This window comes from Lepus europaeus, chromosome 2, assembly GCF_033115175.1.
Source record: "Lepus europaeus isolate LE1 chromosome 2, mLepTim1.pri, whole genome shotgun sequence".
Taxonomy (NCBI): Eukaryota; Metazoa; Chordata; class Mammalia; order Lagomorpha; family Leporidae; genus Lepus; species Lepus europaeus.
The window spans coordinates 77,162,492-77,185,238 of NC_084828.1; the positions used below are offsets into that span (position 1 = coordinate 77,162,492).

General features: G+C 38.7%; 1 protein-coding gene across 2 annotated transcripts in view; it reads left to right on the forward strand.

Moving 5' to 3' along the window:
- The window catches only part of GTF2E1 (general transcription factor IIE subunit 1), a 31,334-nt gene that overhangs the window by 2,274 nt on the left and 6,313 nt on the right, over window positions 1-22,747 (forward strand). For both annotated transcript variants that reach the window (XM_062208705.1, XM_062208700.1), the window contains exons 2-4: window positions 2,285-2,761; window positions 18,175-18,376; window positions 22,426-22,667. In XM_062208705.1, the coding sequence (XP_062064689.1) occupies window positions 2,314-2,761; window positions 18,175-18,376; window positions 22,426-22,667 (892 nt within the window). In that variant the 5' untranslated portion in view covers window positions 2,285-2,313. The remainder of the gene's footprint in view (window positions 1-2,284; window positions 2,762-18,174; window positions 18,377-22,425; window positions 22,668-22,747) is intronic.

Genomic DNA, 22,747 nt, shown 5'->3' on the forward strand with positions numbered 1-22,747 from the left:
ATTCAGGGCTTTCTAAGGTGTTTCAGTCAGAGGAGGTAGGCTGAGTGTTAAGTGGTACAAGGATGTCCCCTTGCAGGATTTGCTGTGGTAGGAAATTCAATAACCAGGAACCCACCTTGTGTGAAACAGTGGTCAAGGACTTCTGCTGCTTATTAGAGTCACCTAAAGAGTCTTTTAAAACTAGTGTGATGCCTAATCTGGCCTTCCCAGATGAACTAAAACAAAACTGGGAATGGGGTCCAGGGTTTATTCTTAAGATGCTCCCTGGATAATTCTGCTTTATAACCAGAGTTGAGAAGCACTGATCAGGAGCATGGAGTGTATGGGGCTAGGGACCTCAAGGAGGAGAATACAGTTGTATACAATTGTAGAAAATAATGCTGGAAAAAATAGTTTACATTGATTTTTGTCATTCTTTGATCTGTTGCATGTTTCTGAAGCCATATGTTATGTTTTATCAACTATTGAGTTTGTGAAAGCAGAGAACCAAGACTGGGGTTGAGTACCAATCTATAGAGCGGATTAGACAGGAGAGCAAAACATGTTCAGTACTGTTTTCTATTTAGTTGTTGGATGTAGGCATTTGCCTGGCATTCTTAAACCCTGGGATGATAGGAAGGCTCTAGGAACATCGATTTGGATCTAGCTGTTACTTTTTCTCCTTGTATTTAGTCATACCTGAGTATTTACAGTTCAGGTGTATATTTTATGACAAATGGCTTTGCTTTTACTTTTATTATAGGTAAAACCTTATGTTTTATCCTTGAAATACATGTGTAGTTTGGTTACTTAGGAATTTTTTAGTAGTATAGTTCTACAGATACAAAAGTATTTTATAAAAAGGTATTAAATCTGAAAGGATTGATAACCGCTGATTTCAAATAAAAGTACTGCTGAAACTAGCGTTAATAGAAGAATGTGATTCCCCAAAATATAACTGATTGACCTGAAATAGTTCAATGAGATTTCTCTATTAAAAATTTACCTACGGAGTAGGGAGTAGCAGTGTATGACTGGCCTGACCATTCTTAGTTTGGAATATATTAAATTCATACAGAAATGCTCACATCCTCATTTATAATCACAACAGCCCCATTGAAGTAGTTGATACTACACTCATTTCTCAGGAGAGAAATTGTAGCATGAGGTTGTTTAAGGTATTTACTCAGGATCATACAACTTTCAAAATAGAAGATGTCTGACTCTGAATTCCAAAGCTCCATTTTTTGAAGCACACACGTAACTCTCCCAAGCTCATTCAAGTTTGGGCTTTGAGAGGTTAGCTTTCTGGGTCATAGCATAGAAATTAGATTCACTTTAGCTTCTGCTTTGTTCCACAAGGTATTTAAGATTTAATGGTATTTTGGACTTTTCTTTCTCATTTCTTTTTCCTCTCTCCTTCCTTCCTTCCTTCCTTCCTACCTTCCTTCCTTCCTTCCTTCCTTGATTTATTTTATTGATTGATTGATTGATTTTATTTGAAAGTCAGAGTTACTGAGGGCAAGAGGGAGGGAGAGACAACAGATCTTCCCATCTGCTGATTCACTTCCCAAATGGCTGCTGTAGCAGGGCTGGGCCAGGCCAGAGCCAGGAGCTTCATTGGGGTCTCCCACATGGATATCGGGCCCAAGCACTTGGGCCATCTTCCACTGCTTTCCCAGGCCATTGGCAGGAAGCTGGATTGGGAGTAGAGCACCTGGGATATGAGTCGGCTCCCATATGGGATGCTGGTGTTGCAGATGGCAGCTTTACTCACTAGGCCACAATGCCAGCACCTTTTCTTTCCTTTCTTTGAGACTAAATGATGTTTACCTAATTATCAGATTTAACTTTGCAATGTTAGTAAAACTGATTTTAAGTGTAAATTTCTTCCAGCTATACAATAGTTAATGATTTTATCATACACTCCCAGCTAGATATTACTTATATATTCATTGATTTGTTGTTAATTTAATGTGAGAGTATACTTAAATAAAACATCCTAGATCTTGGTAGAAAAACTTTACTCAAGAGAAGAAGCAAAGATTATACTAACTGTTAAGTTTCTCAGTGGGTTTCCAGCATTGCAAAGATCCATATCATTAAAGATTGTGATCACTTTTTTTAGCTTTTTTGTGTTTCTCTTTCTGAAATAAAGTGAAGTTAACATATGATTGTTATAAATAATCAGTTACTTTTTGGAACCAAGCACACCATAGATTATGAAAGTAACCAATAAAGAAATATGATTACCATGCCTTTATGCCTAGCTAATCTTTTTTTTTTTTTTTCCCCCTGAATTCAGTGCATTAAAAGTAGAAGTTTACTGCAAAGATGGCAGATCCGGATGTCCTCACTGAAGTTCCAGCTGCATTGAAGAGGTTAGCCAAGTATGTGATCCGAGGTTTTTATGGCATTGAGCACGCGTTGGCCTTGGACATCTTGATCCGAAATCCTTGTGTGAAAGAAGAGGATATGCTGGAGCTGCTCAAGTTTGATCGGAAGCAACTTCGGTCAGTTTTAAATAATTTAAAGGGAGACAAATTCATCAAATGCAGAATGAGAGTAGAGACTGCTGCAGATGGGAAAACCACTCGCCATAACTACTACTTTATCAATTATCGTACTCTTGTTAATGTGGTAAAATATAAATTGGACCACATGAGAAGAAGGATTGAAACCGATGAAAGGGATTCCACCAACCGGGCTTCCTTCAAATGTCCTGTCTGCAGTAGTACTTTCACAGACTTAGAAGCCAATCAGCTTTTTGATCCCATGACAGGTAAGGCTTATCCAGGTGTGACTCTTTCAAGTAAAATAAAATATGTACCCATTTTCTTAAATGGACTTACCTAATTTTTTAGCCAGTCACACATACGTTGTTATAAAAATGAATGGAGCAGTGTGAATCAACATGCAATCTTATCTGTTCTGTTTGATTCTCCTACTACTTTGAGAAGTGTTTGTAAAACTTTTCTCTTTCACAGTAGAAGTGTACTCATCCATGGGATTTTCTCCCCCATGACTCTCCTTCCTCTGTCCCTATTCCCACCCCATATTACAGCTGGAACCTAATCTGGAGGGTTAATTTCTCTGCCAGTATGAGCCATTCCAAAACCTTTACTTGTGACCTCTTTCAACACATTGGAACAGCTACTTTTGCTGGTCACTGCTGAATAGTTAAAAATACAGTGTATTTAAATGCTTTGTTGGTTGAAGTATAAAGTGCTACATTAGTATGTAACTAGGGCATATAACCTGAATTTGGGGAGAACCCTGAAAAAAGTAACAGTTTAGACCTAAAAGGTAAGTAAGTATGGGCCAGAGAAAACCGCCTTTTCCAAGCTAACAAGGAGGTAGATATTTAGTGCCTCTTTATCATACCCTAACGAGAATTGTCAACAAGATATATAATTAGCCTGATTCAATTAAGTGATTTTAAGGATTTTTTTATTAGCATAATTTACAAAATGTGCACTTTTCAAAACTATATCATTAATATGAGAAACTTTAAAGTGCTAGATTGTATAGTTATTTTGTCTAGAAATCAAATTTGGAAAAAATATACAGCTTTGCTTATTACTAAATCAAATTGGTCTTGTTTTCTAGAGGTGAAAAATCCATAGAATGTTTGTTGTGATTGTATTTGAGAGTATATATTACCTTTTAGTTCATAAATCTTTTTTTTATTTTTTTTTTAAGATTTATGTATTTATTTGAAAGTCAGAGAGAGAGGGAGAGAAAGAAAGCGAGATCTTCCATCTGCTGGTTTACTCCGCAAGGGGCTGCAATGGCCAGGGCTGAGCCAAGTCAGAGCCAGGAGCTTCATCTAGGTCTCCCATGTGGGTGACAGGTCCCCAAGCACTGGGCCATCTTCTACTGCTTTTCTCAGGCCATTAGCAGGGAGGTCGATTGGAAGTAGAGCAGCTGGGACACAAACTGATGCCCATATAGGATGTTGGCATCGCAAGTAGCAGATTTATTTGTTCCATCACAACACCAGCCCCTCATAGATCTGCCTTTTAAACTTTATCTGAAAAATTTAAACTTTTATACAGGAAACATTTTGTTGTAGAAAATTACAGATTTGTGAACATGTTTAATTTTAAAATTTATGTTATGTTAATACATTTTAAAGAATTTTTAAAATTTTTAAGTGGGAAATAATCCCAGTATCAATTTAGAATATTGATTAAGAAAAGGCTGTAGAGAGCCTGTGGCTTTTTCTTATTATGAAGCAGTCATTTTGGATGAAAAATCATCGGAGGAATCTACATTGTATTAAAATATTTGCCCATAGGCAGGCGCCGTGGCTTAACAGGCTAATCCTCCGCCATGCGGCACCGGCACACTGGGTTCTTGTCCCGGTTGGGGCACTGGATTCTATCCCGGTTGCCGCTCTTCCAGGCCAGCTCTCTGCTATGGCCCGGGAAGGCAGTGGAGGATGGCCCAAGTGCTTGGGCCCTGCACCCGCATGGGAGACCAGGAGAAGCACCTGGCTCCTGGCTTCAAATTAGCGAGATGCGCCGGCCGCAGCGGCCATTGGAGGGTGAACCAACGGCAAAAAGGAAGACCTTTCTCTCTGTCTCTCTCTCTCACTATCCACTCTGCCTGTAAAAAAAAAAAAAAATTGATAAGAACATTAAGAAGTTCTCAAAAACAAATTCTTGAACTACAGAAATCCTTAATGGACAAGATAGAAAATCTCTCTAGTGAAAATGAAATATTAAGGAGGAATCAAAATGAAATGAAACAACTAGTAGAACAAGAAACTGTGATAGTGACGAGAAATGAGAAACACATTAGAGAGCCTTAAAAACAGAATGGGTGAAGCAGAAGAGAGAATATCAGACTTAGAAGACAGAGAACAGGAAAGGAAACAGGCAAACCAAGGAAAAGAAGAAGAAATTAGAAATCTAAAAAATATTGTCGGGAATCTACAGGATACTATTAAAAAACCTAACATTCGGGTTCTAGGAGTTCCTGAAGGCATGGAGAGGGAGAAAGGATTGGAAGGCATTTTCAGTGAGATACTAGCAGAAAATTTCCCAGGTTTGGAGAAGGACAGAGGCATCTTAGTACAGGAAGCTTATAGAACCCCTAATAAACATGACCAAAAGAGATCCTCACCACGACACGTTGTAATCAAACTCACCACAGTGAGTGAGGTCCTCCAGCGCTGGTGCAGGGGCCCAAGGATTTGGGCCATCTTCTACTACTTCTCCAGGCTGTAGCAGAGAGCTGGATCAGAGGTGGAGCAGCCGGTACTCAAACCAGTGCCCATGTGGGATGCCAGCACTGCAGACGGCGGCCCTGCATGTGTGTGTGTGTGTACATATATATATATATATATATATATATATATATACACTTACCACTTATATATCAATGTTTAGGAGATTGATCCATGATGCTGTTTGAATTTCTCCTAGGGTTGGAACAGATAGCCTGTGGAACAGCTGGCTTAATATCTACATATAAAGAAGGATTTTTGAGTCAGGAAGTTGAGATAGGTAAAAGGCATGAAAACATTTTATATGAAAGTTGAAATTGAAACTGTTGTGTTGCTGTTAGTCTGAACAAAGTGTATTTTTAATGTGAGGGCAATAGTCAGCATAAAGGTGACAAAAAGAAGTGTAGGAGAGCAAGAATAAGTTACTTCACCTTGATGTTACTCGGGAGGATGCCCTGATCAACCAACATTAATACTCGGCCTAATTGCCGGTTATATCCCTAAGTGAAGCCTGAAGTGCAATGATTGAAAGCTCATAATCATTAGGGACCCTTATTCTGAGAACATATTTGTCTTTTGTTTGTAATTTTGCTTTCACTGGGCTTTCCTCTGAGGACTAAATGTGCTGATGAGTTGATATTAGGCCCTGCTGTTCTGTCAGTTCTGATGTTTTGGATTTTTTTCTTTCTTTATTGTTTTACTATATTAATACATTGATACTTTCCCTTGATCTGTGCATTCCCTTAAGAAATCTTTTATGTTTTGCTCCCTGCTTTCTTTCTGTTTTGCACATTCACATCCTACCCCCCAGTATAAAGAAGATGGAAAACAAACATTTGGTGTATATAGCGGGGGATGAGGGAACTGTTTCTACTCTGACATTTATGCTTTGTCTAAATTGGTGGATTCAAATTTTCTCTCTAAGCTTAGTCCTGTACAAAGTTATCCTATTTTCTAGTTGCTACTGGAGATTGATGGTATTTCTGACCAAATGGTGGGGATATCTGATAGGTTTCTATTTCCACTCCTTTTTCTAGGGTTGAATTGTGGTATATGTTAGCAACTGGGAGATATTCGGGAATTTTATTTGAAACCTTCTTGACTTTGCTATTTCCCTGATGGAAAGTTCTTTACTGCAGCATATGAGAGGGTCTGTGCCCCTGGACAAAGGAAGGTGACTCCGAGGAGTCTCCTGAGGGGCATCTGGTGATTCTGGACTTGGGAGACTGAGTACAGGAATGATTGTTTCACCTGTGTTATTTCACGCATAAGCCAGTAATTTTTGTCAGTTTGCAGGTTTCCCCTTTTCATCTCTCATTTTTCTAATATTATAGATTTTTCACCATACTTTTCAGATTTTACCTTTGGTATTCCTGGGATGAGCTCTCTAAATGTTTGACACTTAGTATATATTGCTGATTGATTTCATTATGGAATTGCTTAACCTTTGCCCACTAGTTCCTGGTTTCAGAAGCTTAATTAGTCTGCACTAACAGTTTTAATTTCCTGAAATATGGAGGGAGGGGTGTTTTTAATCAAAACAGAGTAAAACATGAAATCTCTCAAATCACCAGAACAGCATCTTGTGGTTCGTAAGTGCGTGTTTTAGATTTAGCAAGCTTTCTGTGTAAATAGATTTAGTATTTCTATTTTAGCAGCCTCAACCACGGGTGATTTAGCTAATGCCACTTCTAAGTTAAGTTTAGCAATGTGTTGTATTCTCCTTTTAGATGCTAAAGTTAGATGATAAGGAAATAGCTTTATGTTTTCCATTTTTAATTTTAAAATTATGCAGCCATAGTGTCAGAAAATTTTGGAGAGGAAAAAAAAAAGTCACCCAAAGAACTAGTCATTTACATAGGACCATAATGATAGCCTAGAACAGATTGTGATCTCTTGGTTCCATAATGTACCAAACTCTCCTGTTTCTGTTTTCTGTTCAAAATATGTTTTAACGGGTATAAGTTACCCTGTTTTCTATTCCTTTTGGGCATTTTTATCTATTTTTTGCTGGAATAGGTAAGATGCTTTGGATGCAACTTTGTTTATATGGCATTTTATTCCTATTTAAGTTTTTCATTAAGAATTCTCAGCAGTAAGAAGAGTGGGCAAAAGAATATAGTTTTACAACCTCTGTAAAGGCTTTGGAGCCTTATTGTGGGTGGAGTAAAATTGTTAGATGTTTCAACTAGAAATTGTTTTGGAGACCCTATTTTTTTTTTAAAGATTTTATTTATTTTATTTGAGAGGTAGAGTTACAGACAGTGAGAGGGAGAGACAGAAAGGTCTTCCTTCCATTGGTTCACTCTCCAAATGGCTGTAACGGCTGGAGCTGTGCCATTCCAAAGCCAGGAGCCATGCCAATCCGAAGCCAGGAGCCAGGCACTTCTTCCCCATCTCACATGGTTGCAGGGGCCCAAGGACTTAGGCCATCTTCTACTGCTTTCCCAGGCCATAGCAGAGAACTGGATTGGAAGTGGAGCAACCGGGACTAGAACCGGCGGCCATATGGGATGTTGGTGCTGCAGGCAGAGGATTAACCTACTGCGCCTTGACGCCAGCCCCTGGAAACCCTATTATTGAATACATGTAGCGACCAGGGAATCCCATTTAAATACACATTGAAATAAGATGTGAACTTTTAAAAAAGTGAATCAAATGTATATTTAATAAAAGCTTAGCAATAGAAATTTTGAGATTCTAGTTCAGCTCATCAAATGATAGTTTGGGGGGTGCACATGTACATGCTTATGTTGGATTTGGAGAATCTTACAAAATACTGTAATCACATAAGTCTAGGGGTATATGCATTGCTAGAATGTTTCAGATTGACTACTAGTGGAAAACATGGTAGCTCTCATGGAGATTTAGCTTGCTTTGTGTGGTTGTGTGGAAAGATTGAGATTGGTTTGAGGATCAGTATAAGGAAGTCTTTAATAACTGATTGTACATTAAGTCTTTTCTAAGTAGCTCTTTAAAAAAGCAACAATGGGAACTGGTGGTGAGTTCTGAACCAACTGAAAGACTTAAGTTAATTTAGTATATACTTGGGATATTCATATGGAGGTTTGAGATTAAATCATATGAATCTCTTAGCTTTGTGCTTGTAGGAAAAGAATTCGATTTAAACAGATCAATTTCTTGGTCTCCAGTGTCACTGAAATTCCTTTATTTCCCTTAATCTAACCTTTTTAAACTATTAGGATCCTAAATTTGTAAGACTCTCAAAGACTTGTTAATAACGTTTGATTTCATAGGGCAGACATCTTTTTTATATCTTAGAGATGCCTTATAAGCAGTGTTCTCAGTTCCTGAAATGCTAAAAACACAAATGCAGAAGGAAATCTCTGATTGTTTTGGCCAGTGGCTAAGTCCTTATAAGTCCTTAGTCTTTGGAATTTTGGATGAGTTTGTTAGAAAATTAATCAGAAGGCTCAAAGGTATGCATTTGAGTGAGGGAGGAGAATAAATTTAAATATATGTATATCTGTGTATATATATATATATATATATAGAGAGAGAGAGAGAGAGAGAGAGAGAGAGCGTGCATGCATTTGGCCTAGCAGTTAAAATTCTGGTGAAGATACCCATGTCCCACAATGGAATATGCAGGTTTGGTTCGCAGCTCTGGCTCCTGATACAGCTTCCTGTCAATGCAGAGTCTGGGAAACATCGGTCATGGCTCAAGTAATTCAGGTTCCCGCCACCCATGTGGGAAACCTGGATTGAATTCCCAGTTCCTGGCTCCAGCCCTAGCCTTAGCTTTTGGGGAGTAAACCTGCTGAGGGAAACTCACTTATCTGTCTGTCTGTCTCTCTGTCTCTCTCTTTCTTTCTTTCTTTGGGCCCTGCAAATTAATCAAAAACAAAGCCTCCAACAAATTAAGGGAAGATAGTAAGGAACAAGTGTCTTTCCTCATCTACTCTTCTCCCCCACCTCTTCCTCCAAACCTTTAGTTCTGATTATTATTATTTTTTAAATTGTGTTGCTTTTTTTAAAAAATCCTTTGTGCTCTTTGTTTTATATTTTGATGCTGATTACATAAGAACTAATTTATTTGTGAGGATTTGCTTTTTAGTTTTGATGTTGGCATACAGTATTCTATTGATTATTGTCTTCTAAATGTCCATATCAAAACCACAGATGTTTTGCCTACCCACTGCACATTGAAATGAATTTAGGCCTAATTTAAAAAATGTATTACAGGCTTTAGTATTCATCTGAGTACTTTAATTAGTCATTTTTTACCACCCCACCCTACCCCTAACATTTTTCCCTTTAAAATGAGTTCTAGAATCTAGGAATGATGGATGGTTTGCCCAAATCTAGGTAAGTGTCCATTATAGAAAGGACAGAAGTAATTTTCACTGGTAAATTGAATTTTGGGAGATAAGGTTGTATTATGTGTGCTAAGACATTTGAGATCTTCTGAACCGTAGAAACATTAAATATTTTTTCTTTTTGCATGCAAATGAATAATTTTTGAAGCTTTATGTGTTCTGTAGTAAATTGTTAAAGGATTATTTTTCCAATTCCTTTTTGTTACAGGTACAATAATTATATGAAATGTATAACTGTGTTCTTGTTATATGTTAATATTGGTTGCAATAATTCTTATTTTCATACATTTTCTCTTGCCTAATTAAACTGAAGAGATTTGCTTTATGAAAATAAACTTTGAAAATTAGAATAGAAAGTAAATGTCTGAGATATGGACATTTGATTTAACATTGTAATGTATAATAGAGAACAGACTAAAATGGCAAACCTAGGTTTTTCTTTCAGTAGGTCTCCCACTCAACCCCAGGCCTCACTGTCACCACCTTTCTCTGTCTTAACCATTAAATTTTGTGATGATCCTCCTAGTCCTTTTACCTTGCATCACTAAACTCATCTTCCATTAAGCCTTTTGAAATCAGACAACAGGATTCTTATTTATTTTGTTATTATGACAGCTTACAGTAATTAAAGCTTGGTCAAATTCTCTAGCTTTTAGTCCCGGCTATGTCAGTAACTGTTACCTTGGGCAAATGCTATAATCACAGCAGGTCTTTTCTGAGATGTGTAAAATAGTGAGTTATGTCTATTCTATACCATATATGGTTTCTCTCAACTCTAATTTCTTTCCATTCTTTGATTTGGAACATGGCTGACATTTTTAAACTACAAGAAGCTTGGATTTAATTTATCACTGCTTTTAGAGAATAACATTAGTTACTCTGGCTTAATTTGGAAGCCTTGCTTAGAAATTGAAATCCTTGGTTATAGTAATGTTCATATAGAAAAAGTGCTCTAACTAATTATACTATCTTCAGAAATACATTATGCCTTGGAGAATAATATTTGCAATTTTAGGCAATCCTATTTTCCCAAACTCCCCAATTCACTCCTTTCCAATATATAATCCATAAAATATTCAGTGCGAGGGGAAACAAAGTCCAAATGTCCTTTGTAATGTAGACAGATCTGGAGTTTCACAGTGCAATAACATTAACCATGTATGTTAGTATTGTATCTTGAAATTTATAGTTTCTTCTTTATCTCAGTAAAATTCTAAGAGTTCTTTCCCTAAGTACTTAGTATTAACGTGGAACCATGGATTATCTTTGTTTTTGTTTGTTTTCCTGGAAGCTTGGGTAGGAGCATTGGGTAGGGAAAACAATAAAACTTTATTCAAAACGTTTTCATGCAGTTATTCAAATAAGTTGCTCAAGCCATTATCTTTTGCTTAGATCTTGCACTACTCTCAGAGAGCCTGCTGGTTTTTAGCAGATAGTCTCCTTGTTCTTATTCTTGCTGTCTAAAGGCTTATACCAAGACAGTCAGTGATCCTTTTAGAATGCACATTAGGTCGTACCACACACTGTTCAAAACCCTCCAAAGGCTTCTCCCCACACTCAGAGAAGTTAGAGTCCTTAGCAGAATTTATAAGGTCTTTTATTTCCTCTGACTTCCACTTTTCATCACCCTCTCCCATGTTGACAGCAGTCATCTTATTTGCTCCTTGCATGCACCAGGCCTGCCTTCATTTTACTTTTCTTTGCTTGCTGTTTTCATTGGCCCAAATATCAGCGTGACTTGCTCCTTTAAAAAACAAAACAAAAACCAAACACACTTTTAAATCTACTCATCCTTTGCTATATCAGAGATGCCTTTCCTATGTAATGGAGCAATACCCCTTTTCCTTCACCATCTTTTTTCTTTATCATCCTTCCCTGCTTTGTTTTTTTCCATAATATTTTTCCAACACCGGATGTTGTTGTTCTAGTTATTATTATTTGTCTTTACTCCTCACTACAAGATGAGCTTTATGAAAGCAGCTCAGAAAATGACTGGCTTGCCTTAGGAAGGCCGAATGTCAGAAACCCTCGGAATCAAACCGTCTGCTCTGGGATGTGGGCTCTGCAGCAGACATTTGATCCTCCTTGTTTCCTTGCCAGCCTCTAGGGCATGGGCTGCAACAGGACTCCCACTTCAGCACTGCAGCACCCTGGGCCCTGTCAAAGCAGCTGGGCTTATTTTGATTTCTTTCTTTCTTTTTTTGGTGGCAAAATGGCTAAATGTTCCTCTTGCAGCTAATACCTTGGACAAATCTTTGACAGTGAATTGTGGGCATTAACTGATGGCCTATTCATTTTATACATTGTAGTGAAAAAGGAAAGAATACAATCCTAAATAACAACTAACTGGGGGTTTGACTCAATGTTTTCTGCCTATTCATATATCTCTCCTTTCATCTTTATCAATTATAAATTTTTTAATTTTAATTTTTTTAAATTTAAGGTAAATACATTTCATGCAATTTATATATACAGGTTGAAGAACGTAGTAATATTTCCCTCCACGCTTCCACCCTTCCTCCTCCTTCTCTTACTCCATCTCTTAAATTTTTTTTAAAGATTTATTTATTTGAAAGTCCGAGTTACACAGGGAGAAGGAGAGGTAGAGAGAGAGAGAGAGAGAGAGGTCTTCCGTCCACTAGTTCACTCCCCAATTGGCTGCAACAGCCAGAGCTGTGCCGATCCGAAGCCAGGAGCCAGCAGCCTCCTCCAGGGCTGAAGAACTTGAGCCATCTTCTGCTTTCTCAGGCCATAGCAGAGAGCTGGATGGGAAGTGGAGCAGCCAAGTCTCCAACTGGCGCCCATATGGGATGCCGGCATTTCAGGCCAGAGCGTTAACCCGCTGCACCACAGTGCCAGCCCCCCTTCTCTTAATTTTTACAATGATCTACTTTCAGTTTACTTTATACTCATAAGATTAAGCCTACAGTAAGTGAAGAGTTCAACAAATAGTAAGAAAAAAAAAAAAAAAAACCACTGTTCCTCAACAGTAGAGACAAGGGCTGTTCAATAATAAATTTCTAAAGCACTGTCTTCTAGTAAAACTAAGGAGGATAAATGGTTTTTCACTTTGGTTTTATTTGTATTTTTTATTCTCTTGACTGAATACTGTGAGCAACAAATTTGTTAAAATGAGTAACATGTTGGAAGCAGTTAAGCTGAAGGTGTTGGCCAGCAAAATATACACCACTTAAGGTATCTTCTGTGCTTAACAAAGGAAAAATACCAAGTTTTAAATTTTGTTGAATTTTGCTTTTCTTTTGTGCCCAGCCCCTTTTCCCTACCCTTCCTGCTCCCAATTCATTTTTGTTTTTGCTTTTCTTATTTTGGGAGAAAGTTAAAATTAAAATGATGTAGAACTCTCTCCCTCTTTCTTCACTCTCCCCCTCATCCCCAAAATTAGTTCTCCTTTTCTTTTCTCCTCATTTGGAGTGATAACTTACCTTCATTAGAAGAGTCCTGAGTTACAGAATTGGAACACTTATACACTACTGAATAGCTGACTCTAAAATAGAGTTTTGAAATATTTGTAAAAGATCTTTTTTCTTCCTACTTTTAATGGTTCTTTTCTGCAACTGCATATGTTTTGATTCTGCTGGCAAACTTGGTAGGTTCAGATTCAGTTAAGTAAATGCTGTGCATGTGATAGGCTCTTAATGTTTGTTAAATAAATTCTTTATTGAAAATTCTTTATCCCTTCTGTTCCATATAAAAAAAATTAGAGCTTATGCATACACATGGAAACGTTTGCTAAATTGTAGCTGGCAGGGATGAAAGGAGGGTGGGGGAGGTATGTGTAACTCAGAGTGATCTAGTGAATTTAGTCTTTTGAGTCAGACAGATTTGTGTTTGAATCCAAGCTTAGTGGTTTTTGTTTTCAAGCTATGACCTGATAAACTTAATGTTTTTGAATCTTCATTCTTTCATATGTGACATTTGGATAGCACTGTTGCATAGACTTGCTTCTGATGAATATGTGGGAATATTTGTAAAGTAACTTTCTTAGTTTTTTTGTAGTGAGTATAGATGATCAAATAAATGTGTTATCATTGAACTTACAGCATGATTGGTCAAGTTCTTCCTGAAGAATCTTTGGAGCCTTCATTCTCTCCTCTGCTTGCATCTTAGATCCAGCTTGCTTGTGGCTAAGATTCATTGTTCCTGGGTTTTACCTTCTTGATTTTGTATGTGGAAAGGGCTTGATTGCCATTTCTCCTCTTATTCTTAAATGGTGTATTCTGTGTTTACTACTACTTATTGTAGGGTGGTTCTGTTACAAGAAGAGTTGAGATATATTGATTACTTCTCAGCAGCTCTTCACCAAGGGTGTGCATCTAGGGAATACAATTGCTGCAGAACTTTAAAAGTTCACATTCCTGGGCCCCCTAATTGACCTATTGAACCAGCTGCTCTGGGGTAGATCCTGAATACTAGTTCCAGCATCAGTTTTTGTTTTTTATGTTAATTTTAGTTTTTTATTTGTTTAAAATGCAGTTACACAGAGTGAAGGAAATAGAGATTTTCCGTCTGCTGGTTCACCCTGACAGTGGGTTGGGGTAGGCTGAAGCCAGAATCAGGAACTTCATCTAGGTCTCCCACGTGGGTGGCAGGGGCTGTCTTCTGCTTCCTTCCCCTGTCTTCTGCTTCCTTCCCAGGTGCATTAGCAGGGAGCTGGATCAGAAGTAGAGCAGCAGGAACTCAAACTGGCACTCTTATGAGATGTCAGCATTGTAATGGCTGCATCATAACAATGGCCCCTAATAGCAATTTTTGTGTACCCAGTTAAGAACTCTTATTGGAATGCCATCTCAAACCACTAAGGCCAATCAGTGTTTATAATTCTAGTTTTGGGCATTTTATGTTCTTCCCCAAACCTCTTCATTGACTTTTCTTTTACTAAAGAATAAAGTCAAGATGAAGCTTAGCATTCAAAACCCACTTATAGTCACCCCAATTTAAATTGTTAATTGTTTTTATCATTCTTCTTGATAACTGCATTCCTACTGAAATTGCAGTTTAGCATCATTTTTCAGCCACCTACTGTGAAATATGTTCTTTATTTTTTGCACTGGTGCCTATTATGTTTATCTCCAGATCTCTTTCTTCTCTGCTAAACCTCAGGCTTCGTGATGACAGGTTCGTTGTCTGTGGATTCTACCACCATAGTCTCGGTAGCATGGTACTTAATGCAAAATGTGTGCTGAGTTTCCATGCCCCATCTTGCCTTGCTTCTAGCCTGATGCCCCTTCTGAATCTGGTAAAGCTGATTTGCATTTTTATAACGCTCAGTAAAATTCATAAAAACATTGCTGGTATGTTAAAATAAGTCATTTTCCATAAAATGTCAAATTTCTACATTTGGCTTTTAACAGGCTGCTTCTCATTTACAATTTGTGTTTTTGTGATAAACAAAGCACTCAGAGATGTCAGGCTAGCTTTTCCTCTCATTATGTTTGCCAGACTTGATAATTATTGGGACGCAATTCCCATGGGTCTCTTACCTGTTTTGCATGTCTTAGAGGCAGAGGCACTGAGTGAGTGCCTTTTTTCTGGACTGTCCTTTTTAAGGATGTCAATTTAATAAGTGACTTTGGAAGATAAAGACATTATTTATCTCCATAGCAGAAGAGCAGGTTTGCCTACTGTCTAACATAATAAAAGTAGTATTTCCCCCCAGACCATGTCTTTTCAATGTCCAGTGTTGTAAAGATAACATCACCCTCCAGAGCAAAGGACAGGCATGCTTATGCCTGTTATAAAAGATTCGGATTCTTTTTAGGTTCATGACTTCTTTCCTGTAACACAACCCACTGCATGTACGGTTATACCCTGGCTCTCTTGTGTCACCCTTTGGGAACTGGCTCAAATGTTGACACTGTCTATTGCTGTAGCCACGAGTAATAAAGTTCTTTGTCTCTGACCTAGGAGTCTTGTGTCTTCTGCCGGTATCCATGAAACTCTGGAGAATAACTTACTAGCTTGAAGTAGGGTATTATCTCAGACCCTTCACTGTTCTTGACAGTAATACAAAAAGCCACTCTTCTCAGAACTGCAAAGTAGGCCCTTGTATAATAAGTTGTTAAATCTGGACAAGGCTAGAACTTGGGCTCCTTATGACTTTATATCGTGTCCTTTTTCTCCCTATTTTTTTCATGAAAGTAAAATTATTCCAGTTAAAAGATCATCGTTCTGAGATTGTCCTCCCATGAAATGAAGGTTAGCAGCATTCTCTTTCTCTCTTTTCTTAAAATAAAAGCATTGCTGTTTTAATGAGGGTGAACTGCACTTACAAGCATGTTGATTTGTTCACCTAAAGCTGCAGTTTGGTATATATGTTTTGTTGTCTTTGAAAAGAAAAGGGGCAGGCTCTGTGGTGCAGCAGGTTAAGCTGCTGCTTGGGATGCCTACATCCCATATTAGAATTTCTGGCTCAAATCCACCCTACTGATTCAGCTTCCTGCTAATTACCTGAGAGGCACTGCATGATGGCTCAAGTACTTAGGTTCCTGTCACACACAGGGGAGACCTAAATAGAGTTTCTGGTTCCTGGCTTTGCCATGGCTCAACCCTGGCCAAGGTAGAAACTCTGTTTCTCTCTCTCTCTCTCTTTTTCTCTCTTTGCTTTTCAAATAAATATGTCCTAAAATGAAAAAAAAAAAAAAAAAGGCTATTTGGGAGAACATTTTTTTAAAATTTGAGTAAAGATGAATTGGTAATGATAAATAAACTCATACACTAGATAAACCTTAAAACGTGTTGAATGGTGCCATTGTTAAGGAACAAGGAAGGGAAGAAGCATAGGATTGTTGAGGTAGATGGAAAAGTGTTGAAATTTCAGACAATTTTGGATAGGAACAGCGCTATTTAGATGACTTTTAAATAAAGAATTGAAGTTGAGTAGGAGGTTAGCCATGGACAGCATTCTACGGATAGGGAACAGAGGTAGACAGGCTCTGCAGCAGAGTTCCTGGTGGGAGACATCCAGGAGGCTGGTTTGTAAGGCTTAGAAAATATGTGATAGGAGAGTTAGATTATTCCCCATTGTTTTAGCCATCTTTCTGTATTTCTACCAGAGCACTTGCTTTTATGTTTGTTTATTTCGTACCTTTTCACTGGAGGAATGGGAATACTTTCTTTTATTTATTTATTTATTTAATTTTTTTGACAGGCAGAGTGGACAGTGAGAGAGACACAGAAAGGTCTTCCTTTTGCCGTTGGTTCACCCTCCAATGGCCGCCGCAGTAGGCGCGCTGCGGCCAGCGCACCGCGCTGTTCCGATGGCAGGAGCCAGGTGCTAATCCTGGTCTCCCATGGGGTGCAGGGCCCAAGGACTTGGGCCATCCTCCACTGCACTCCCTGGCCACAGCAGAGAGCTGGCCTGGAAGAGGGGCAACTGGGACAGGATCGGTGCCCCGACCGGGACTAGAACCCGGTGTGCTGGTGCCGCAAGGCGGAGGATTAGCCTAGTGAGCCACGGCGCCGGCCTAGGAATACTTTCTTTAAAGGCAAATTAACTACTGAACTAAAGGTGTAAGAGATGATAAAAGTTGTGGCATACATCGGATCAGTGAGGTGCGGCGGCCATTGGAGGGTGAACCAACGGCAAAGGAAGACCTTTCTCTCTGTCTCTCTCTCACTATCCACTCTGCCTGTCAAAAAAAAAAAAAAAAAAAAAAAGTTGTGGCATAGAAAAATAAAAAAATGTGGCATAAGAAACTTGGAGAGAGAGGACCTAGAGGTTCAATGGTTAGACTTAGGAGCACTTTTCAGGCCAAGTCATGGTGGCCTAGATTAGTGAAATGACCACAGACATGAAAAATGTTAAAGATGTTTCCAGGGGCCAGTGTTGTATAGCGGGTTAAGCCACTGCTTGTGATGCTGGCATCTCATGTGGGTGCAGGTTTGAGTCTCAGCTCCTCCACTTCCAATCCAGCTTCCCTGCTAATGCAACAGGGAAAGCAAGAAAAGATGACCCAACTACCTGGGCCCCTGCACCCATGCAGGAGACTGGGGAGAAGCTCCTGGCTCCTGGCGTCAGCCTGGCCCAGCCCTGGCCAATGCAGCCATTTGGAGAGTGAATGAGCAATCTGAAGATCTCTCTGTCTCTCCCTTTCTCTCTAATTCTGCCTTTCAAATAAATAAATGTTATTAAAAATAATTTTTTAAGGAATTACTACAGTTTAGTTATGGGTTAAATGTGATAGATGTAGAAATCATAAAGATTTCTTGGACTTTACTTTTGGAAATGAACTAGTTAATTTTGTTTATATAAAAGTGGTTAATAAATTTGAAGAAATGGCTGTGTGACAATGTACAGGATGACTAGAAACTTTTGCTTTGGGAGTTTATTTAGTTTTCCCTGTAATGTAGACCCAAATGTGTATTGTGCAAAAAGAAAGCTGTGTTGGAAAAGGTCACAAGTTGCAGTGGTAAACTGTAAATAATTTAGTTTGGCTGAAATAGTGTGATTAAAAAGGTATATATGGATGTCAGGGAGAAATTACTTTGAAATGCATCAAAAATGGTAGATGCAAGATTGAATGACATAATGTTGGGGAAGTTGCTACAGGCTTATTTTGAAGATTTTACCTCCTTGACCTAAGACTTTTGTTTTCTCTGTAGGAACTTTCCGCTGTACTTTTTGTCATACAGAGGTAGAAGAGGATGAATCAGCAATGCCCAAAAAAGATGCACGCACACTTTTGGCAAGGTTTAATGAACAAATTGAACCCATTTATGAATTGCTTCGAGAGACAGAGGATGTGAACTTGGCCTATGAAATACTTGAACCAGAACCCACAGAAATCCCAGCCCTGAAACAGAAGTGAGTATAGCCTTGTGCTCTTTAAAAATTCATCTTTCTTTTACCTACCTGTATTTTGGAGAGCAAGAGGGGGTAAGTAATTTACCAGGAGACTGAAGACTATATTATTACATAGGTTTTAAACTCTGACACATTTGTGCCTGGGATGAAATTTGGTTGTACTGAATGTAGAACAGTGTAGGCCTTAAGCAAAAATCTTTAAATAGTCAGGTTTGACTTCAAGAGCTGTTTCTGCTCAATCAGTTTGCTAATTTTAAATTAGTTTTTCCTCTTGGGATATTTAGATTTTCCTGGCCAAATTCTGAAGACTGAAGTTCTTGTTTGTTTCTGAAGCATTTTAACCACCACATATTTCTTAGTTTTAAATATGACTTTTTTTTGGAAAGGAAAGTATAATATGTGTTACTTTTGGTTAGTACTTCTAATAATGGCTTATTTTTACCTAATATTTGAAGTGCAGAGGCAGCCTTAGTTTTGCCACACCATAAAATGTAGCTTATAGTCTTTATAAGCATGGATGATCATTGAGGTCAGGAAGTACTCTCCTACTCTGTCCTTTTTCTTTCTCCTTCCCAGTGTCAAGACAAAATGAAATTCCTTGCCAGTAACCTCCCCTTTTCCATCATCTGTTAATACTCACCTTAAAGATCTTTAAGATTTTAGTTTTAAAATATACTTCTCTCACCTCTGATAAAGAGTTATATCTTTTGAATTTTCTAGAACTTCTTAAATGATGTAAAAGGTTTCAAACATGAATTGCCATTTTGTCACCTGCAATTAAAATGTGTATGTTCTCTCCACAGAAAAAGTTTAAGTATACAGAGGAAGCATACCTAAGGTTTCTCTCATGTAGCTTTTCTTTAGTTTCATTGGTTGTAGTTTAGATTTGTCTATGCCTATGGTAAATGTAGAGATAAAAATAGTCAATTCTCTATGGTTAAAAATATCCTCTATTAAAGATTCTTCCAAATTTTAAAATTTGTTTGACTTATGGTCAAATTTTTCCTGCCTCAAGCCAGAAAGAAGCTCATCTTGAATTTTTGTACCAGAATACTGGAAAGGACTTTTTAAAAGTAGTCTTGTGCTGATTTTTTTTTTCAATTCTAAGTACATACTTTCGTGGATATTGCAGAGTTAATGTTTCAGATAGACTGTAGATGAAAATGAAAACTGTGTGTTCAGGATTGTGAACAAGGAGGAAGGGGAAGGGGAAGTAGCCCCAGAAATAATGAGTCATTTAAGGGCCTACATGAAGGAAAGACAGATAAATATTTAGTTGGCCAGGTCCAGGCTAGAGAAACAGGCCTTTTCTTTCACTGCCAGGTGGGGTTAGCTAATTTAGGGAGTCACATTTTGGAGCAGACAGATACAAAGTACAGGTTCAGCACAAGATGAGGATGTTGGCTGAGGATAGAGGAGGCATTGAAAGGAATCAGGGAGACTATAGGTAAGGGAGGAGAGATTCAGAATATAGAGTCAGCACAGTAATTTGCCAAAAAATATACAAAAGCAGATCAGGCCAAAAGAGAAGATAAGGGAAAGAAAAATGGATGCTGAGGGAGACCAAACTTCAAAAAGCCAATCCACACCAAATAAGCACAATCAGATTACAATGAAGGCAGCCACATGAACTTTTAGGAGACAACATAGAAAAAGTAGAACTTAGAACAACTAGGGACAGGTATGGTTACATTGAGACAAAAGTAAATGGTGCAGAATATCATCAAATGAATACAGAATGAAATAGAAGATAGAAACCAGCCATTTGCAACTGTAGCACAAGACTTCAAAATATATAGCAAGACAAATAGATGGATTGGATATATTTAGAGAGTCTGAGAGTGGGAGAGCAAGTAACTGGGAGAGAGTGGGAGCAATGAGACAAATACGGAGGAGGCAAAAGAAGTGATTGAAACATGAAACAGAATAAACACCAGGAAAAAAGGCTATGGGAAAGAGTGGTTTGCAAAGTAGCCTTGGGTATAACTATAGTAATGAAAAAAATGCAGAGGCAGTAGCTGGAAGGTGTGGATTAAATGACTGGAGCAGTGTAGATTGGACAACTAGAAGGATTGTGCTTTTTGACTGCAGATGTGGAAGTGGGCATGGAGAACAGAACAGGAAGAATGGAATAAGCTCAAAGTTATTTCCAAGGGATGGTCAGAAACACAGTATTGTTAGTGAGAGATGTAATGAGCTAGTCAAATACATGGACAGAGGTAATCATCAGAGAAAACTAAGAATGAGAAAGAAAACCCAAGTAGATAGGAAGTGGGCTGGGAAAGAGAAAGAGAGAGAGAGAGAGTGAGCAAGTGAGCAGTGAGTAAGCAGAAATGAAGTCAGACTAAAGGAAAAATGGTGAATGGCTTTTAAGGAGCAAAAACAAATGAGGTATTAGTAGCTTTCAAAATAAGACAGGGCTTCAATCAAGAGACAGTCATGTTTCATGGAGAAGATTTAGAGAAAAATGGTAGAGGCCAAGAGAGTTAGTCAGCAGACACTGAAAATAACACAGCAAAAGGTTTGCAGTGAGCAGGTAGTGCAAGAAATACGAACACAGTTTTTGGAATAAAACATAGCTGTCTAAACAGGGAGGGAGAGCATTAGTAACTGACACAAAAAGACAAGGCCTGAGCTCAGACACAGTTAATCAGTTACATTCAAAAAAATTGGGAACACTTTGAGGGTGAAACAAGCAGGTAGAACAGGAAACAGCAGACAGACAAAATTTGGCTTAGCTCACAGAGATGGGGAAACATAGTGACTAGAGAAAGATAAGGAATAGTGAGGCCTGAATCAGGCTAACAGGTAAAGATCATGGATAGTAGAGGTGAAAAAGCAAAATAAAGTGAGAAACAGGTTATGGTCCCTGTGACGTAGAAACAATGGTTGTAGATGGGTGGAGTCAGCATAGATGCAGAAATAGAAAACCCAACTGCAAGGAAAAGAGACTAGGCCATGCAGAGGGACATGCTTCAGTTTGTAAGTGGCTTAGAAGAGCGATAATAAATTTGTGTGTAGTTTTTTAATAATTTGTATTTTCCATGAACTTTTCAAAGACCCCTAAAGTGCATGGATTTCATGATTTTTACATCAAAATGAGCATCTTTTGCAAAATTTAAAAGTTTTTTTTAAATTTAAAGGCAGAGAAAGAAAGAGGCAGAGAGAATCTTCCATCTATTGATTGGCTTCCCAAATGCTCACAACTGCTCAGACTGGGCCAGGCCAAAGCTAGAAGCCTGAAACTCAGTCTAGGTCTCCCATGTGAATGGCAGGGACACAACCACTTGAACAGTCATCTTTGGCCTCATAGGGTACACATTAGCAGGAAGCTAGAATCAGAAGTAGGGCCAGAATTCAAATCCAGGGATCCACCAACAAGATGCTAGCATCCCAAAGGGTGTCTTAACCACTGCACCAAATGCTCACCCCATAAACTCATCTTTAGTTCCATTTTCCACAGCTTTTTGAAGTACCCTCATGTGATGTGTTCTAACCCATGCAACTTTTACCTGGTAGATTTCTTAGAATTGTTAATGCATTTATACATGTCTGTTAGATATCATTTACTTATATTTTACTAATTGCTTCCAGGGCTGCCCTTCTTTTTTAATTAAATTAAATTTTATTTATTTATTTATTGGAAAGTCAGAGTTACACAGAGAGGCGAGGCGGGGGGAGGGGGAGGGAGGGAGGAAAAGATGGATAGGGGAAGGGAGGGAGGGAGAGGTCTTCCATCCGATGGTGCACTCCCCAATTCAATGGCCAGAGCTGTGCCGATCTGAAGCCAGGAGCCAGGAGCTTTTTCTGGGTCTCCCACGCGGGTGCAGGGGCCCAAGGACTTGGACCATCTTCTACTGCTTTGCCAGGCCATAGCGGAGAGCAGAAGTGGAGTGGCCAGGACTCCATCCTGCGCCCATATGGGATGCCGGTGCTGCAGGCCAGGGCTTTAACCTGCTGCACCACAGCGGCAGCCCTGTGCCCTTCTTTTTAATACCAAGACTTTGACATTTCTTCTTTTTTTTCCTGCCCTCATTCTTTTTACATAGCAAGGACCATGCCACACCTACTGCTGGAGCTGCTGGCCTACCAAGTGGGCACCACCGTGAAGCATGGACTACCAAAGGTCCCTCTTATGAGGACTTATACACTCAGAATGTTGTCATTAACATGGATGACCAAGAAGATCTTCATCGAGCTTCACTGGAGGGGAAATCTGCCAAAGAGAGACCCATTTGGTTGAGAGAGAGCACTGTCCAAGGGGCATATGGGTCTGAAGAGATGAAAGAAGGTAAGAATAGAAGTCACTAAAATAAATGTCTTGGGTTCAGTAGCAAATGAACTTGACTGAGTGGGCAACTGCTTAGACAA